The sequence below is a fragment of the Eptatretus burgeri genome, chromosome 1 (genome assembly GCF_056783735.1).
Source record: "Eptatretus burgeri isolate ZD-2024b chromosome 1, Ebu_testis_v1, whole genome shotgun sequence".
NCBI lineage: Eukaryota > Metazoa > Chordata > Myxini > Myxiniformes > Myxinidae > Eptatretus > Eptatretus burgeri.
In genome coordinates, this window is record NC_140961.1 from 139,878,050 (window position 1) to 139,893,180 (window position 15,131).

A 15,131-nucleotide genomic window follows, 5' to 3' on the forward strand; every position below is an offset into this window, starting at 1 on the left:
AATTTTGTTTGTGGGAATCAAGCCGGGCATTAGCACAGACAATTTATCACAAAACTGATACATCACAATGACGTCATAATCGTTTTTATGACGTCATCATTAAAAGGATGAGAATCTTAGCTCATTTGAGCTTGTTTTTATTATAAAATGGAACTGACCCTGTTCTGCTCATTAAGGTATAAGGATTCCATTGAAAAACATTGGTTCCAACCCACATCATAAATAATTGTTACATTACACCCTGTACGATGTACAGTGAGAGAGAAATAAAAAAAGTGAGAGTTCAAACTGATATTGTGATAAAGTTGGATTGTTTATTGATAAACAACAAGAAAAGGTGAGGTAAACTCGAGTGCATCTAAGTGTGCACTTGTTGGGGGTCACATGGATCTGGAGCTGATGGTTTTCTGTGCAATGTTGCACTTTTCTCAAATATTTTTCTGATTCAAAAGGATTTTATCTTTGGTGGACCTTATTACCGACATGCAATTTCGTATGGTCACTTCACTTGTTTTCAATACATTTGGGAGATTTTGAAAGAGGTTAGGTGGCCATGATGGGTCATTGGTACCCCCAACTGGCTCTTCCCTTGAATGCTCACTTGTAAATAGTTTGCAAGTTTCTCATGTATGGATTAATCCTCTCGCACACAAAACAAAGCAAAATTTTTGAATATGCTTTAAAGGTTCATGGACCTAATGATGTTTGTAAGCTAAACTTTGTTCCCTCTCAAGGGGGTCACTTGATCATGAAGACTGACAGCAAAAGGACAGGATACTGTGTTTCTATTATCGTGCATATTACAGTGAAGATTATTGAATTATTAATACGAAGGTAATTTTAAACAATCCAAAGATGCATGATTGTTTGAACGTTTTTGAAAATTTTTGATTCGGATCCGAGAATTTCTTTAAGTGATTCTTCCCGATTGAGTGATAGGGCAAAAATGATATATCATAAAACACGATATCTCAAAAAGTTGTGGACGGATTCTGATGAAACTTGGTGGACAGGTTGGGTGTGTAACAAGGACGAATTTATTCGATTTTGGTGAAGATCTTAATCCGGATCTGGATATGAGATTTTTAAAATTTCATAAGTCGTTCTTTACTATTGAGAGATGGGGCCAAAAATGATATAGAGCATGATATTTCAAAAGTTGAGAGCGAGTTATGACAAAAGTATGTGGATCAGTTGGTAGGTGACAAAAACAAGCCAATTAAATTTTGATTCTAGTCATAATCCAAATCCGGCCTATCAGTGGGATAAAAAGCGTAAACTTTTCACCCTGGCGGAGGTATGCACTCTACGAAACGCTATCCTGCAACAGTGGTCTGAGGAAGTTTTGGATCATGTCACGGTATCTTTCGCCATTCACTGGTAGAGTTTCACCTTTATTGTCCTCGTTAAGGTACGGCCAATGATTTTGTTTGCCATAATTCCATGCCACACAGTAACACGTTGAGGCTGCAGTGCATACTGGTACACAATCCATGGATTTTCTGAAGCCCACAACCGACAGTTCTTGTTACCTCCGTCATCGAAGGTGGGCGGAGGTTGCTTTCACCCCTTACTGTCTGTTTGTCTGTCAACAAGATAACTTGATATCCAAAAAGTTGTGGATGGATTTTGGCGAAACTTGGTGGATGAGTTTTAGGTAGGTGACAAAAACAAGCCGATTAGATTTTGGAGGTCCAGATCCAGATCTGGCCTATCAGTGGGATACAAAACGGATAAAGAAGGCAAAATGAGGTGCATAGCATTATGTCGAGACAGAATTAGTAGACCCACTAGCTCAGGCCTTGGTAAGTAGATCAGACACACAACGGGACACAAATTCGACAATGCACCACAACAAGGTATGATTAAAATTGGACTAAAACACAACCAACATGGACAAAACTATAACCGAACAACGTGATGGATCTGGTCCAGAAAAAAAGCTTTGATGAACTTGAAGGAGGCACACACAAGCCAACGTTAAATGTGCTCAGGTCTGGAACCGGAATGTAACATCCTCAATCTCAAACAAGAGGTTATTACCTTCTCTTGGCCAGATATCAGTCATTCAACATGGTCTGGCATCCTGTTTTACCTGCCTGTTTACCTTTTACCTGTTTTTACCTGATCTCTGCCTGTGACATAAAAGGCCACCTTCATCCCTGGATTTATGCCTTCCTCCACTGACACAGTCAAGGTGTTTTCCTCAATGTCCCATCTCTGAGTGGAGGCTGGAGTTCTTCAAGGCAGTTTTGGGTCCATTCTTGTTCCTTATCCATATTCATGATCTCTCTGATGCTTTGGAAAGCCCTCTCTTTTTGCAGTCTACTCCACATAATGTAGGACAGTACCACATCCATCTGCTATGCAGACAGCAGCTGTGTCTCTGCTGATCTGGAAACGATTAGACTCTGATCTGATGAATGGATCATGTCATTCGATCCTGAAATACCTCGGTCTCACTGTATTCCTCTGAAAGGATAGTCAAACGAATCCACCTATCCCCTTGGTCATCCACTGGAGGAGGTTTCATCTCTTGAACTTCTCGGTCTTACCTTCTGCCATGAGCTTTCCTGCACCAACCACATGGCAAGCCTGCCATCCAAAGCCAGCAGCAGACTGTGCATAGTCCGTCGATCCAAGCCTTTCCTTGTAAAATCAGTGTGTCTCACAGTCTTTCCACCAAACAAGGCGTAAAGCCACTTTACTGGAGGTAAGGGACTAAGAAAGAAAAATAAAAAGAGGAAAAACGAGCAAAACCTTCACCATGTCCTGAAACAAGAAAACCTCTTCACAGGACCACTGTGCAGGAGGGGGTAACTAGGCCAGGCAGAAACATAAATTTTCTTATGCCCCTTGGGTGTTTTTTAGGCGATACCATCTCAGTACTGGATGGCCATTGGCTCATCTCATATACCCTTTATCAGGTGTTGTTTTTCGTTCTGGCAGAGTGTCGTAGTCATCCTCCCCACTAGCAAAGCCAGTGAGGGGTGTTGGCTTCGTCGCCAACAACCCGACCATGCGGCAGGTAGCGCTGGGTGACATGTTACCAAGTGGAAAGTGGCAAAGACTGACCTGACTTAATAAGATTTCACACAGCACCATGTAAGTCACTCAAAGGTGAGACGGCTGTTATTTTTGGATAAACAACATAAATTACCATTTATTTTTACCTGGATCCCTGAAATGCACAAGAATCCTTTTAAGATGAGGTTCGTAATTGCAGGTTGAGAATGCAATGTCAAACCAATGTCAGAGAGTATTACAGCCGGGGCAATGAAACTGATTTACGAATGCTTACCTGTGGCTACTGCATCAGGGTAAATTGAACTTTGGCACTGTGTTGCTATTGCCTTGAGTTGTTTTTATGCTTTCACCACCGAAGTCGCTGGAGGCATTATGTTTTCAGGTTATCCGTCTGGCTGTCCGTCCGTCTGTCCTTGAGAGGTTTTCTTTACCTTGATAACTGAAGAAGGGATCTAAGTCAAACTTGGTACAAGTATGTAATATGGAATAGGCAAAGCCGAGAAGCGAACGTAGAATTCTTCTTACATTTGATGCTGCAATTTCCGGTGACTTCGGCCTGGATTCGGGATCAGCGATCAAATAATGTAAATCACGATTAAAGTTTATTTTTTGATGATGCGGGAGATATCTTTATTATAAAATTAGGTACACTTAAAACTGCTGGAGTATTTACTCTCTAGTTTTGTTGTTAATTTTTTAGTCATAAATCTGTGATTGGGTATACTATAGATCAAATTAATTATTTGTGTATTTCTAGAACCGTGATAACACCACTGCATATTACCTCAACATTACCTTCACAACAACAACTACACTGCCTAGAACAGGACCTCATCTGAAAAAATAAATATTACCTTCACAATGATAACTACACCGCCTAGAACAGGATCTCATCTGAAAAAAAAAATTTCCTCAACTTTACCTTCACAACGACAACTACACTGCCGAGAACAGGATCTCATCTGAAAAAAATAAATATTACCTCAACATTACCTTCACAATGACAACTACACCGCCAAGAACAGGATCTCATATAAAAAAAAATGTTACCTCAACATTACCTTCACAACGATAACTACACCGCCAAGAACAGTATCTCATCTGAAAAAAAAAAATTCCTCAACATTACCTTCACAACGACAACTACACTGCCTAGAAAAGGATCTCATCTGAAAAAAAAATCCTCAACATTACCTTCACAACAGCAACCACACCGCCTGGAACAGGATGTCATCTGAAAAAAAAATTCCTCAACATTACCTTCACAACGACAACTACACCGCCTGGAACAGGTCTCATCTGAAAAAATAAATATTACCTCAACATTACCTTCACAATGACAACTACACCGCCGAGTAAAGGATCTCATCTAAAAAAAAAAAAAATGTTACCTCAACATTACCTAAACAACAACTACACCGCCTTGAACAGGATCTCATCTGAAAAAAATAAAAATTCCTCAACATTACCTTCACAACGACAACTACACCACCTAGAACAGGATCTCATCTAAAAATATAATTCTTTCCTCAACATTACCTTCACAACGACAACTACACCACCTAGAACAGTATCTCATCTGAATAAAAAAATTTTCCTCAACATTACCTTCACAACGACAACTACACTGCCTAGAACAGGATCTCATCTGAAAAACAAATTCCTCAACATTACCTTCACAACAACAACTACACCACCTAGAACAGGATCTCATCTAAAAATATAATTCTTTCCTCAACATTACCTTCACAACGACAACTACACTGCCTAGAACAGGATCTCATCTGAAAAAAAAATTCCTCAACATTACCTTCACAACAACAACTACACCACCTAGAACAGTATCTCATCTGAATAAAAAAAATTTTCCTCAACATTAGCTTCACAACAACAACTACACCGCCTAGAACAGTATCTCATCTGAATAAAAAAATTTTTCCTCAACATTAGCTTCACAACAACAACTACACCGCCTAGAACAGGATCTCATCTGAAAAAATAAATATTACCTCAGCATTACCTTCACAACAACAACTACACCGCCTAGAACAGGATCTCATTTGAATAAAAAAATTTTCCTCAATATTACCTTCACAACAACAACTACACCGCCTAGAAAAGGATCTCATCTGAAAAAATAAGTATTACCTCAACATCACCTTCACAACAACAACTACACCGCCTAGAACAGGATCTCATCTGAATAAAAAAATTTTCCTCAACATTACCTTCACAACAACAACTACACCGCCTAGAAAAGGATCTCATCTGAAAAAAAAATCCTCAACATTACCTTCACAACAACAACTACACCGCCTAGAAAAGGATCTCATCTGAAAAAATAAATATTACCTCAACATCACCTTCACAACAACAACTACACCGCCGAGAAAAGGATCTCATCTGAAAAAATAAATATTACCTCAACATCACCTTCACAACAACAACTACACCACCTAGAACAGGATCTCATCTGAAAAAATAAATATTACCTCAACATCACCTTCACAACAACAACTACACCGCCTAGAAAAGGATCTCATCTGAAAAAATAAATATTACCTCAACATCACCTTCACAACGACAACTACACCGCCAAGAACAGGATCTCATCGGAAAAAATAAATACAAGAAGCGAACGTAGAATTCTTCTTCCATTCGCTTCTGACTTTACCTATAACTGGTTCACAACTGTATACGCAATTTCCGGTTACTTCGGCCTGTATTCGGGATCTGCGATCAAAGAATGTAAAGCACGATTAAAAATTATTTTTTGATGATGTGGGAGATATCTTTATTAAAATTAACTTTGGGGAAAAAAATAATTGAATAAATTAATAAATAAAAAATCACTTCTGGTCAAGAATAAAAGAAATTAAAAGTTCCGGAAAGAGTTTCAAAATCACTCCCGGTTATGTTAAATACAAAATAAACACTTCCTGTCATGAAAAAAATCACTTTCGGAAGTATAAAATTAACTTTGGGAAAAAAAAAAAATTGAAAAAATAAATAAACATTTCCGGTCATGATCTCCCGGCATGCATCATTCCCCATGACAAAAACCAGAAGCAAAAGGGTCATCGCCGATACACAGATTCCAAATTGCCAGCGTATTGTGCTGTTGTTGTTGTTGTTGTTGTTGTTGTTGTTGTTGTTGTTGTTGTTGTTGTTGTTGTTGTTGTTGTTGTTGTTTCCTATTCTCTCATGTGCACGCGTTGAGTATGAAGCTCACTACGTTCGCTATAATGATGTATACATAAACTGATTGGATTATGGGTTGAAGAGGTCAAAGGTCAGAGGTCATGTCAGGTAAAATTGTGATTTTTGAGAACGGCTGAAGGGATTTAAATCAAACTTGGTACAAATATGTATGCTGATGTAAAAATGTAGGCGGAGGCATATCTGTGGACATCGCGACGTCGAAGAGTGTAGTTCTCGTTATTTTTTTTTAAATGTCCTGTGGACCTCGTTGGTCTTGTGGACCTAATTGATGCATTCGGAGGCTGCAACAATTGTCTGTGAGCTTGGCGCAAATAGGAAACAGAGTTATTTTAAAAGGACCTTCGAAGGTTAATTTTTTTTTTCTCTCTCGTCGATTGCAAGAACTTGTGTGAGTGGCATTTACCTGTTAGCTACAGTAAGCAAAATAAAGGTATCTTTGATTCCTTCCCAATGAACACATACCTTCCCCTCCCCTTATAAATGTCTCCTCCCAAGACTTTTTCTTTCTCCTCCCTCCTCCCTAAATTCCCTACCTCATCCTTTGTTTTTCTCGATACACTCTCAGTCCTTGACCATCCACTATCCCATCCATACCTCATATGCACTTTGCCCCCAATAAGCCAAGTAAACAGTAAAGGAACATTATTCGATGAAACCTTGACAATTTTTGACATTACCATTTACCAAACACATCATTCATGTCTTGTCAGGTGGAGGTGGTGGTGGGACAAATATGGGTGATGCCCTGAAAGCAGTCTATGATCATATGAACCTGTTGAAGGCTCAGTATAAGCACAGTGGAGTGAATTGGACCGAAGTCAGGCAGGTTGTGGTCCTCATTACAGATGGTAAGTCTTTTCTTATTAAATATCTTGCACCAAGGGTAACAGATTTTTTTTAACTTGTTCTAAGCATTTATACAGTAAATTGGTAATTCACATACTCTTTGTTCCGATTTTCTATCCATTGTGTTTTATCTCCACCAGCAACAAAAGGCTTCTTGTTTTACTTCATGCATATTACTTTTGTTCGAGGTGGTAACATACCTGCATTAATTGGTAAGAAGAAATATTTCCCGATGAATAATATCGTTGTATGCTCCACAGTTGTACCCACACGCAGGATGCAATTGGGCCACCACAACTACATTCTGATTCACAAAGCTGGTTGCTGCCTCAAATGTGTGTGGTTGGAGTAAACAGGCAGTTTAGCTGAATACTACTGAAACAGGTCAATGCCCTATTATTAGCAATTAAAAAAAAAAATCTTTATTTACAATTTACATGCTTTACCCAAATTTCCTTAAACCAAATTAAATACACAAAAGCAACAGCACAGCAAAATCCGGCAGCACAATATCTGAATTTTGAAACCAAGGCAGCACTTAAAGTAGGTGGTGGGTACATTGAAATGTTGAACGAAGCACCTGACAGTCAGGTCAGGTCAGGTATGGGAGCATACGCTGAAGCAGCGCATCGCTGTGTACACGTTCCGCGGTACTCCAGGGGCCTCCATCTTGCCATCCCCCAGGCAGATGTCCGGCCCATCCTCGTCTCGAGATGCCGATCAACCTGTTGCAACAACGAGGCACGGGGTCAGCCCATTGGCCTCCTCCACAAGTTAGGCTCCCTCGCTAAGAGAATCTGATGAGCAGGATCAGCATCAGGAATACAAGTCAAATGTCTATCCTGCGAAAGGTGACGCTCGTGGACTATACAGGTAACAAATCTCATCTGAGTCTCATTGCACACAAAGTCTGATCAACAACAGCCAAGGGTTCTCTAAATAGACCTGGAGTTAAGTCTCCATTTGAGATACTTGGTTAGAGTCCAAATCTCACATCCGTAGAGCGAGACTGGAAGGACCGAGGACTTAATGACTCGGACTTTCATCCTTCGACATTGGTACCAACAGCGCCACACCCCATGATCCAGTGAATCCATGATTACCTAAGCTGACCTAATCCAATGAATCCCAGACGTCTGTCGACCTCTCGCTCCAAACATGCGGAGACGTGAATGTCACTGCCTCATTGAATTTTTTTTTCCGACGACGCTTCTATCACCCGGTTTAATTTGATATATTTAAGAAGCGAATGTAAGAAGAATTCTACGTTCGCTTCTAGGCTTTGCCTATTCAATATTAGCGATTCAATGCCGGGTGATAGAGGCGTCGCTGCAACAAGTGAATCTCTCTGTGACCTCAACATCCTCACCACAAACAAGTACATACCAGATAGCAGCATCCAAGATGTCATTGAAAGCCTGGATCTTGGCTTTCACCCAGGAAACCCATAATCACAATGGCTCCGACTCCTCATACAATGCCTCGAGGGCACCCATAAGTACATCCAGCATCTCCGCAAGGATGACTATCATCTGTGAAATCAAGTTGAGAGATCCTGACATTCCCAAATAATGCATCGCAGCTTGAACTCTCCAATATACTCTCCATAATCCAGTCCATACAAGCACGGAAAAGTGTCAGGCCAGTATTCCTGACACATGCCTGACAAATTCCAGTAACAAGTGCAAAATATGTCAGAGACGGAACCACCACATCTCACAGCACTTTCAGTACCAGAGTATAGTTCAGAAATCAGATCGATCCATGTTTGTGGCACCCCACTAAGACTGAAAATCCTTCAGAGGGCGAATCGATTAACCGAATCAAAGGCTTTGCAGAGATTAACACAAGCTGCGAGCAGCTCCTGCTGAAACGTTCATCTGCATTCAGTGAGGACATGAAGAGCAAGGATACGGTCAATCATTCACCTCTTTGGTGTAAAGCCCAACGGCTCTGGGTGCTGGTGTTCAAGCAGTTGGTGGTGAACCCGATCAAGAATTATCCGAGAAAATACCTTGCCCAGCACCGAGAGCAGCATCAATCAACCCTCAGTAATTGTTGCAGACCTGGCGATCACCCTTCCCTTTCCTGAGAGGGACAACAAGGCCCCTCTTCCAGTCATTTGGGATGATGCCTGTGTTCCAGGCAGAACAGAACACAGAACTGCATGCAACGACACGAGTGCAGCATTTCCACCATCCTTGAAAAGTTATGCTTGGATGCCACAGACCCCAGGAGCTTTACCCCCTTTCATCTGGTTTACTGCAGCCTGTGTTTTTACAAATGAAGGTGGTTCACAGTTGATTGGAGGGTAGTAATAGGGATAGGAGGAGAAGAGATTGGGACCATACTCTGTGCAGAGCATTCATGCTGCTTAAGCAGTCTCCTTGGCTATTGGGCACAATCCTGGACAGGTCGCCACTCCAACACAGTATACCAGCATGCCGGCACTCATTTTGCCAACCTCGGAAGGATGACAGGCCGAGTTAGCCACACCTGGTAGTAATTCAACAGCTGAGCGGGATTTAACTTCAGGACCCTCCAATCCAAAGCCCGCCACCTTAACAATTAAGCCAAGACCAGGCATGGTAATAGGGATAGTGACAACCATAACATCCAAATCAACAGGTGGTTGGTCAGTCTGGTGCAGCCGCTCAAAATACTCGACCCAGAGGGCCTTCACTTCAGACTCCACTGTGTAACAGCCCACCACCCTTCACTCTAACTGCCCACCACCCAAGCTCTAACTGCAGTACACTGAGGAATGGGTTTGGAGGAATGCAATGCACGAATTCCCCTGTAAGCAGGATGAGAATCACTTGTCCACAGGTGATGCTCTACCCCCTCACAGATTCCTTGCACCTAGGCCTCCTTGTTCGCCCTCAGCGCACATACAGTTTTACGCCTCAGCTCCCTGAACAACTCAGCTCTGCCATTAAGCCTGGTCCTGTGAATGTGGTCAATGGTATTCAGTTTCTCTTGGTGGACAACATTCTTCTTTGCTTGATGGTGGGTTCCAAGACATCCATCGGCAACATCAAGGAAGGTAGTCTTGAAGGCATTCCACAACTCTTCAGGATTCCCCAAAGCACCCAGTCCCCCCAAATCACCACTCAGCCTGTTTGCAAATTCCTCAGCTATCCTCTCATCCCTGAGCTGGCCAACATCCCACCTCTGCTGGGATGCTACCATCCTCCTGTATTTATGCTGCAACTTCAGAGTTGCTACAAGCCTTTGTTCGGTATTGTGGAACTGAGCACTCCAGTAGACCCTGCAGTTCTGGAGCATCCTCCTGCAATCATCAACAAGCACATAGTCTATCTCCTTTGCCACACCACCAGTGTTGGAATACCAAGTCCAGAGATGAGCCTGTGGGCACTGAAACCATGAACCAGCCACCCTAAGTCCATGACCTCTTGCAAAGTCAAGGAAATTATTGCTATTCTGGTTCACAGTTCCAGACCAATGGGGACCAACACATGTCTCATAAAGGTCCCCTGTCAGTGCCAGTGGATGCATTGAAATTCCCCAAGACAAAATGAGTATCTCTCCTCGGGCACTGATCAACCACAAACTTGAGCGCGGTATAGAATGTGTCCTTCACAGTGAGATCACTCGCCTCAGTCGGAGCATACACAGTGCCTTCAGAAAGTATTCACACCCCTTGACTTTCTCACATTTTATTGTGTTACAGCCTGAATAAAAAATTGCTTTGAGATATTTTTTGTCACTGATCCATAGAAAATACTCCATTATGTCAAAGTGGAGTATTTGTTTCAAATTTTTTACAAATTATTGATAAATCAAAAGCTGAAATATCTTGAGTCAATACGAATTAATTAAAACCCATTTGCTATGAAAACCCCTTTGCTACCAAGAGCACAGTGAGCTCCATCAATAGGAAATGGAAGGGATATGGAACCATCTATCCAGACTCTTCCTAGAGCTGACTGTCCGAACAAGCTGAGCAACCAGGCAAGAAGGGCCTTTGTCAGGGAAGTGACCAAGAACCGAATGACCACTCTGACGGAACTACAGAGTTCCTTGGCTGAAATTGGAGAACCGGCTGAAAGGACAACAGTCTCTGCAGCACTTCATAAATCTAGGCTTGATGGGAGAGTGGTCAGATGGAAGCCACTCCTGAGAAAAAGGCAAATGACAGCATGCCTGGAGTTTGCAAAAAGGCACGTGAAAAATTCTAAGAGCATGAAGCAAAAGATTATGTAGTCTGTTAAGACGAAAATCGAACTCTTTGGCCTGAATGCAAAGCACTACGTCTGCCGGAAACTGAGCACAACTATTCACCCATCTAACACCATCCCTACCTAACACCAATCACCCATCTAACACCATCCCTACCTAACACCAATCACCCATCTAACACGGTGCCGGCAACATCATGCTATGATGACGCTTTTCAGTAGCAGGGACTGGAAGATTTGTAAGGATAGAGGGAACAATGAATGGAGCCAAATACAGACAAATCCTTGAAGAGAACCTGCTTCAGAGTGCAAACGACCTTAGACTACTGCGAAGATTAGGTTCCAACAGGAAAATGAGCCAAGCATACAGTCAAATTCACACTGGAATGGCTTCAGAACAAGAACGTGAAAGTCCTTGAGTGGCCCAGCCAAAGCCCAGACTTGAAAGCCATTGAGAATTTGTTGAAAGACTTCAAGATTGCTGTTCACTGACGCTCCCCCATCCAATTTGACAGAGCTTGAGCAAATTTGCAAGGAATAATAGGAGATTATCTCCAAATCTAGATGTGCAAAGCTGATACAGACATACCCAAGAAGACTCGAAGCTGTAACCGCTGCCAAAGGCGCTTCTCCAAAGTATTCACTCAGGGGGCTGAATACTTATGTAAATTAGATATTTCTGTATTTCATTTTGAATTAATTTGTAAAAATTTCTAAAAACATGTTTTTACTTTGTCATTTTGGGGTATTTATGTGGATAGGTGACAAAAATTTATATTTAAGCCATTTTAAATTCAGGCTGTAACACAACAAAATGTGATAACGTCAAGGGGTGTGAGTACTTCCTGAAGGCACTGTACAGAGACCTGGGAAATGTCACCCAAAGAGTGACAAATCCTCAGTCTCATAATACGCTCGTTGAACGGTTACGTCAATTGTCATCAGTCAGCTTATTTGACACAGCTATCGCAACTCCTTGGGAATCGTAACCATCAGAGCAACGAGACCAGTAGTAGGTGTAACCACCTGCCATTATCTTACCACTATCCGGTCTCCGAACATCAGAGAGTGCCGCAATACCAAGGTGCAAACGCTGGAGCTCTAATGATAGCAGACAGGTGATCATCTTCTCTTCAGGATAGGACAATCCAGGCACCCACCAGAATGGACCGCCTCAGGTTTACCAGAGGAGATCATCATCTGGTGCACGACACCTCAGCACCACCCAGACACACACCACCGCAAACTGATCCAGGAAGCTTTTTCTCCGATCAAAGAATGGGAGTCTTGAAGGCTTTGCTCCAATCCCATCAGATGGTGAGCTGCTCTGTGAAGGGCAGCTGCACAGGAGGTATTCCCACGGAGTTTGTTTTCAGTTATATTGTGTTTTTGCATGTTTTGCCGAATGAAGTGTTTTACGGTGGCCAAAGTGCAAATCCTGCCACCAACCTCCAAGAAAAAAGATAACCCAATTGCAGGAGGACGTCCACAAACACAGTTGGGCACCACATATGGATGGCTGTTGGCTCACAAGGAGCTTCTCCACCCTTTGACATGTTTTGTTTTTAATCCTGATAGTTGTCCATATCCATACACCATCGTCACGAGGAAACCTGGCGTGGGAGACGGTTTAGTTGCCGCCAACCGTGACCATGAAACAGGTTTGTACAGGTCTACATGGTACCTGGAGCAAGTCACAGATATGATCTGGCCTGACTTGACAGTGCTTGAGCAGTAGAAGAAGTTGCAACTGAAATGACGATTGAACTAGTGTGTGGTTGATTTGATTGTGTTGTGAATTGAGGCAACTGTGAACCATGTTATGAAACAGGATGAGAAGACAATGTTATAAGATCATTGCAGCACAATGTTTATGAGAAACAGTGCTCCATTTAGTGCCTCTTTGTAAAACATACTGGCTCAGACTCACAATGTCAGCATCGCTACGGAGAATCCTTCACACCTCACTGTTGCGTATCACCAGCATGGTGAATGGCCTGATGGGAGTTCATACGTCTTGCAGAAAGAGTGCACCCCAACCATGAGTGCTTACAAAATCTGAGATTGTCCCCACTGAAGGCTTAGCTCTGATGAACATTGAGCATCCGAGAGCATCTTCGTTTTGAAAGTCGACCCCTCCCCTCCGCCCCCCCCACCCCTCCGAGCACAGCACAATGGAAGTGATGCGATCCCAGCAAAGCGACAAAGCGACTTCACCTTTCTCCTGCGTGGCCTAACCTCCAATGGCCTGAACAAATCTTAGTTCAAAAGTAATTGCTGCTCATCTTCAATAGCACTGATTGCAACTGATCTTCAACAATACTTGCTCCATGAGTTGTGTTATGTGCTGGCTGATCATGTGTCCTACTATCAAGCCAGTTCATGACTCCTAATGCAAAACTAGCCGCTTATGCGTCGACATCATACCTGCTCTTCATGTTATTGCTCACTCAGTTAACATTAATTCAGGCGAACATGCGGATCTATTCAAGGTGACTCTCCAGTTCATGCACATATCTCTCAATTGTCTGAATTTTCTCACCCTCTGCGAGATTGCCAATTGTCAAGTCCAATGTTACCCACTTTTTTTCTACCAATCAGCAGTAATGGACTACATTTGGTGGTTTCGTTCTTCACAGTCCGATAAACCAAATAAGGCAGCTGTTCATCCCAATCACCCTGATTCTCTGATGTATACACTCCTTTTGCAAGGTGAGTTTGGTGGTCAGCTTCTAAACCTCTCTACCATCCCATCTGATTGAGGGGGAAGAGGCGTTGGACTCATTGTTTTTCCCCAGTAATTTGCAGATTTCCTTGGAGAGTCCTAATTCAAAGTTTTTCTTTCATCTGAAGGTAACTCCTCAGGTAAACCAAATTCTGCTGTATTATATATTTATACAGCAGAGTCCTACCAGTACATGTGCTGATCAGGAAGATTGTAAGTCGCAGGCAACTTTGTAAAAGCGTCCATTGTTACTTCACGCATGCAAAACAAAAAGCGGGGTTAAACAATAGGTTCACTTCTGTCTGTCTGTTCTTCTGTCTACAAACGTCAGTTTATAATCAAGGAATAATTTTATTTCAGTTGAATGTTATATTTTGAACACAAATTGGAAAACGAATCTGTAGTTTAGCAGTACTTTGGCTCTGAATTCGTCCCAACGCACATGCGCACGGGGGGGAGGGGGGGGTAAGGTAAGGTTATTGTTTTATTCTGTCTGCCTGTCTGTCAGTCAAACACAATTGAAACCATTCCATATTGTGAAACTTACTGTTTTTAGGGACACCATAAAGGACACAAACGGGGACAATGAACTAATTTAACATGTTAAATAAGGTGGTGTAAATGACAGTGCATCAACAGTGGTAAACTTTGGGAAAAAAAAAATCCTTTTTTTTCTGTAGCCTTTAAAAACTTTTATTTTCTTTCAATCGAATTATATACTTGAACACCGTAGAACACAAATTGCCTTATTTAAACTTCCAAAAACCTCCATTTAGCAGTACTTGGCCAAGATATTACGCCACCTTACGCCATCTCGACCAATCAAATTTACTCCTCGCGCTCTCAGGGCGGTTGGAATATCGAGATTCAAACAAAATTTTGGCACGTGATCGGAAACGTGCTCATGGTCGGAAAAATCATTTGTGCTCGGAAACCCAAAGTAAGAGTTTAAAAGACCCTTCCCATGCCTTTTTTCTCACGACTGTGTGGGGGTAAGGTGGTCTATGAACTCTCTAGTTCAAATTGTGTGCAGTGCTTGAAGAAGTTAGACCACCATGTAATATGTTCGAAGCACTGATGCTATATGTTAGAGACAGAAGCTGTCTGTC

At 42.1% G+C, this 15,131-nt stretch overlaps 1 protein-coding gene across 1 annotated transcript in view; it reads left to right on the forward strand.

The window, feature by feature from the left end:
* LOC147035612 (complement factor B-like) overlaps positions 1-15,131 on the forward strand; it is a 155,648-nt gene that overhangs the window by 33,521 nt on the left and 106,996 nt on the right. Inside the window, exon 8 of the mRNA XM_085845276.1 lies at positions 6,960-7,097. Coding sequence (XP_085701402.1) covers positions 6,960-7,097 — 138 coding nt within the window. The remainder of the gene's footprint in view (positions 1-6,959; positions 7,098-15,131) is intronic.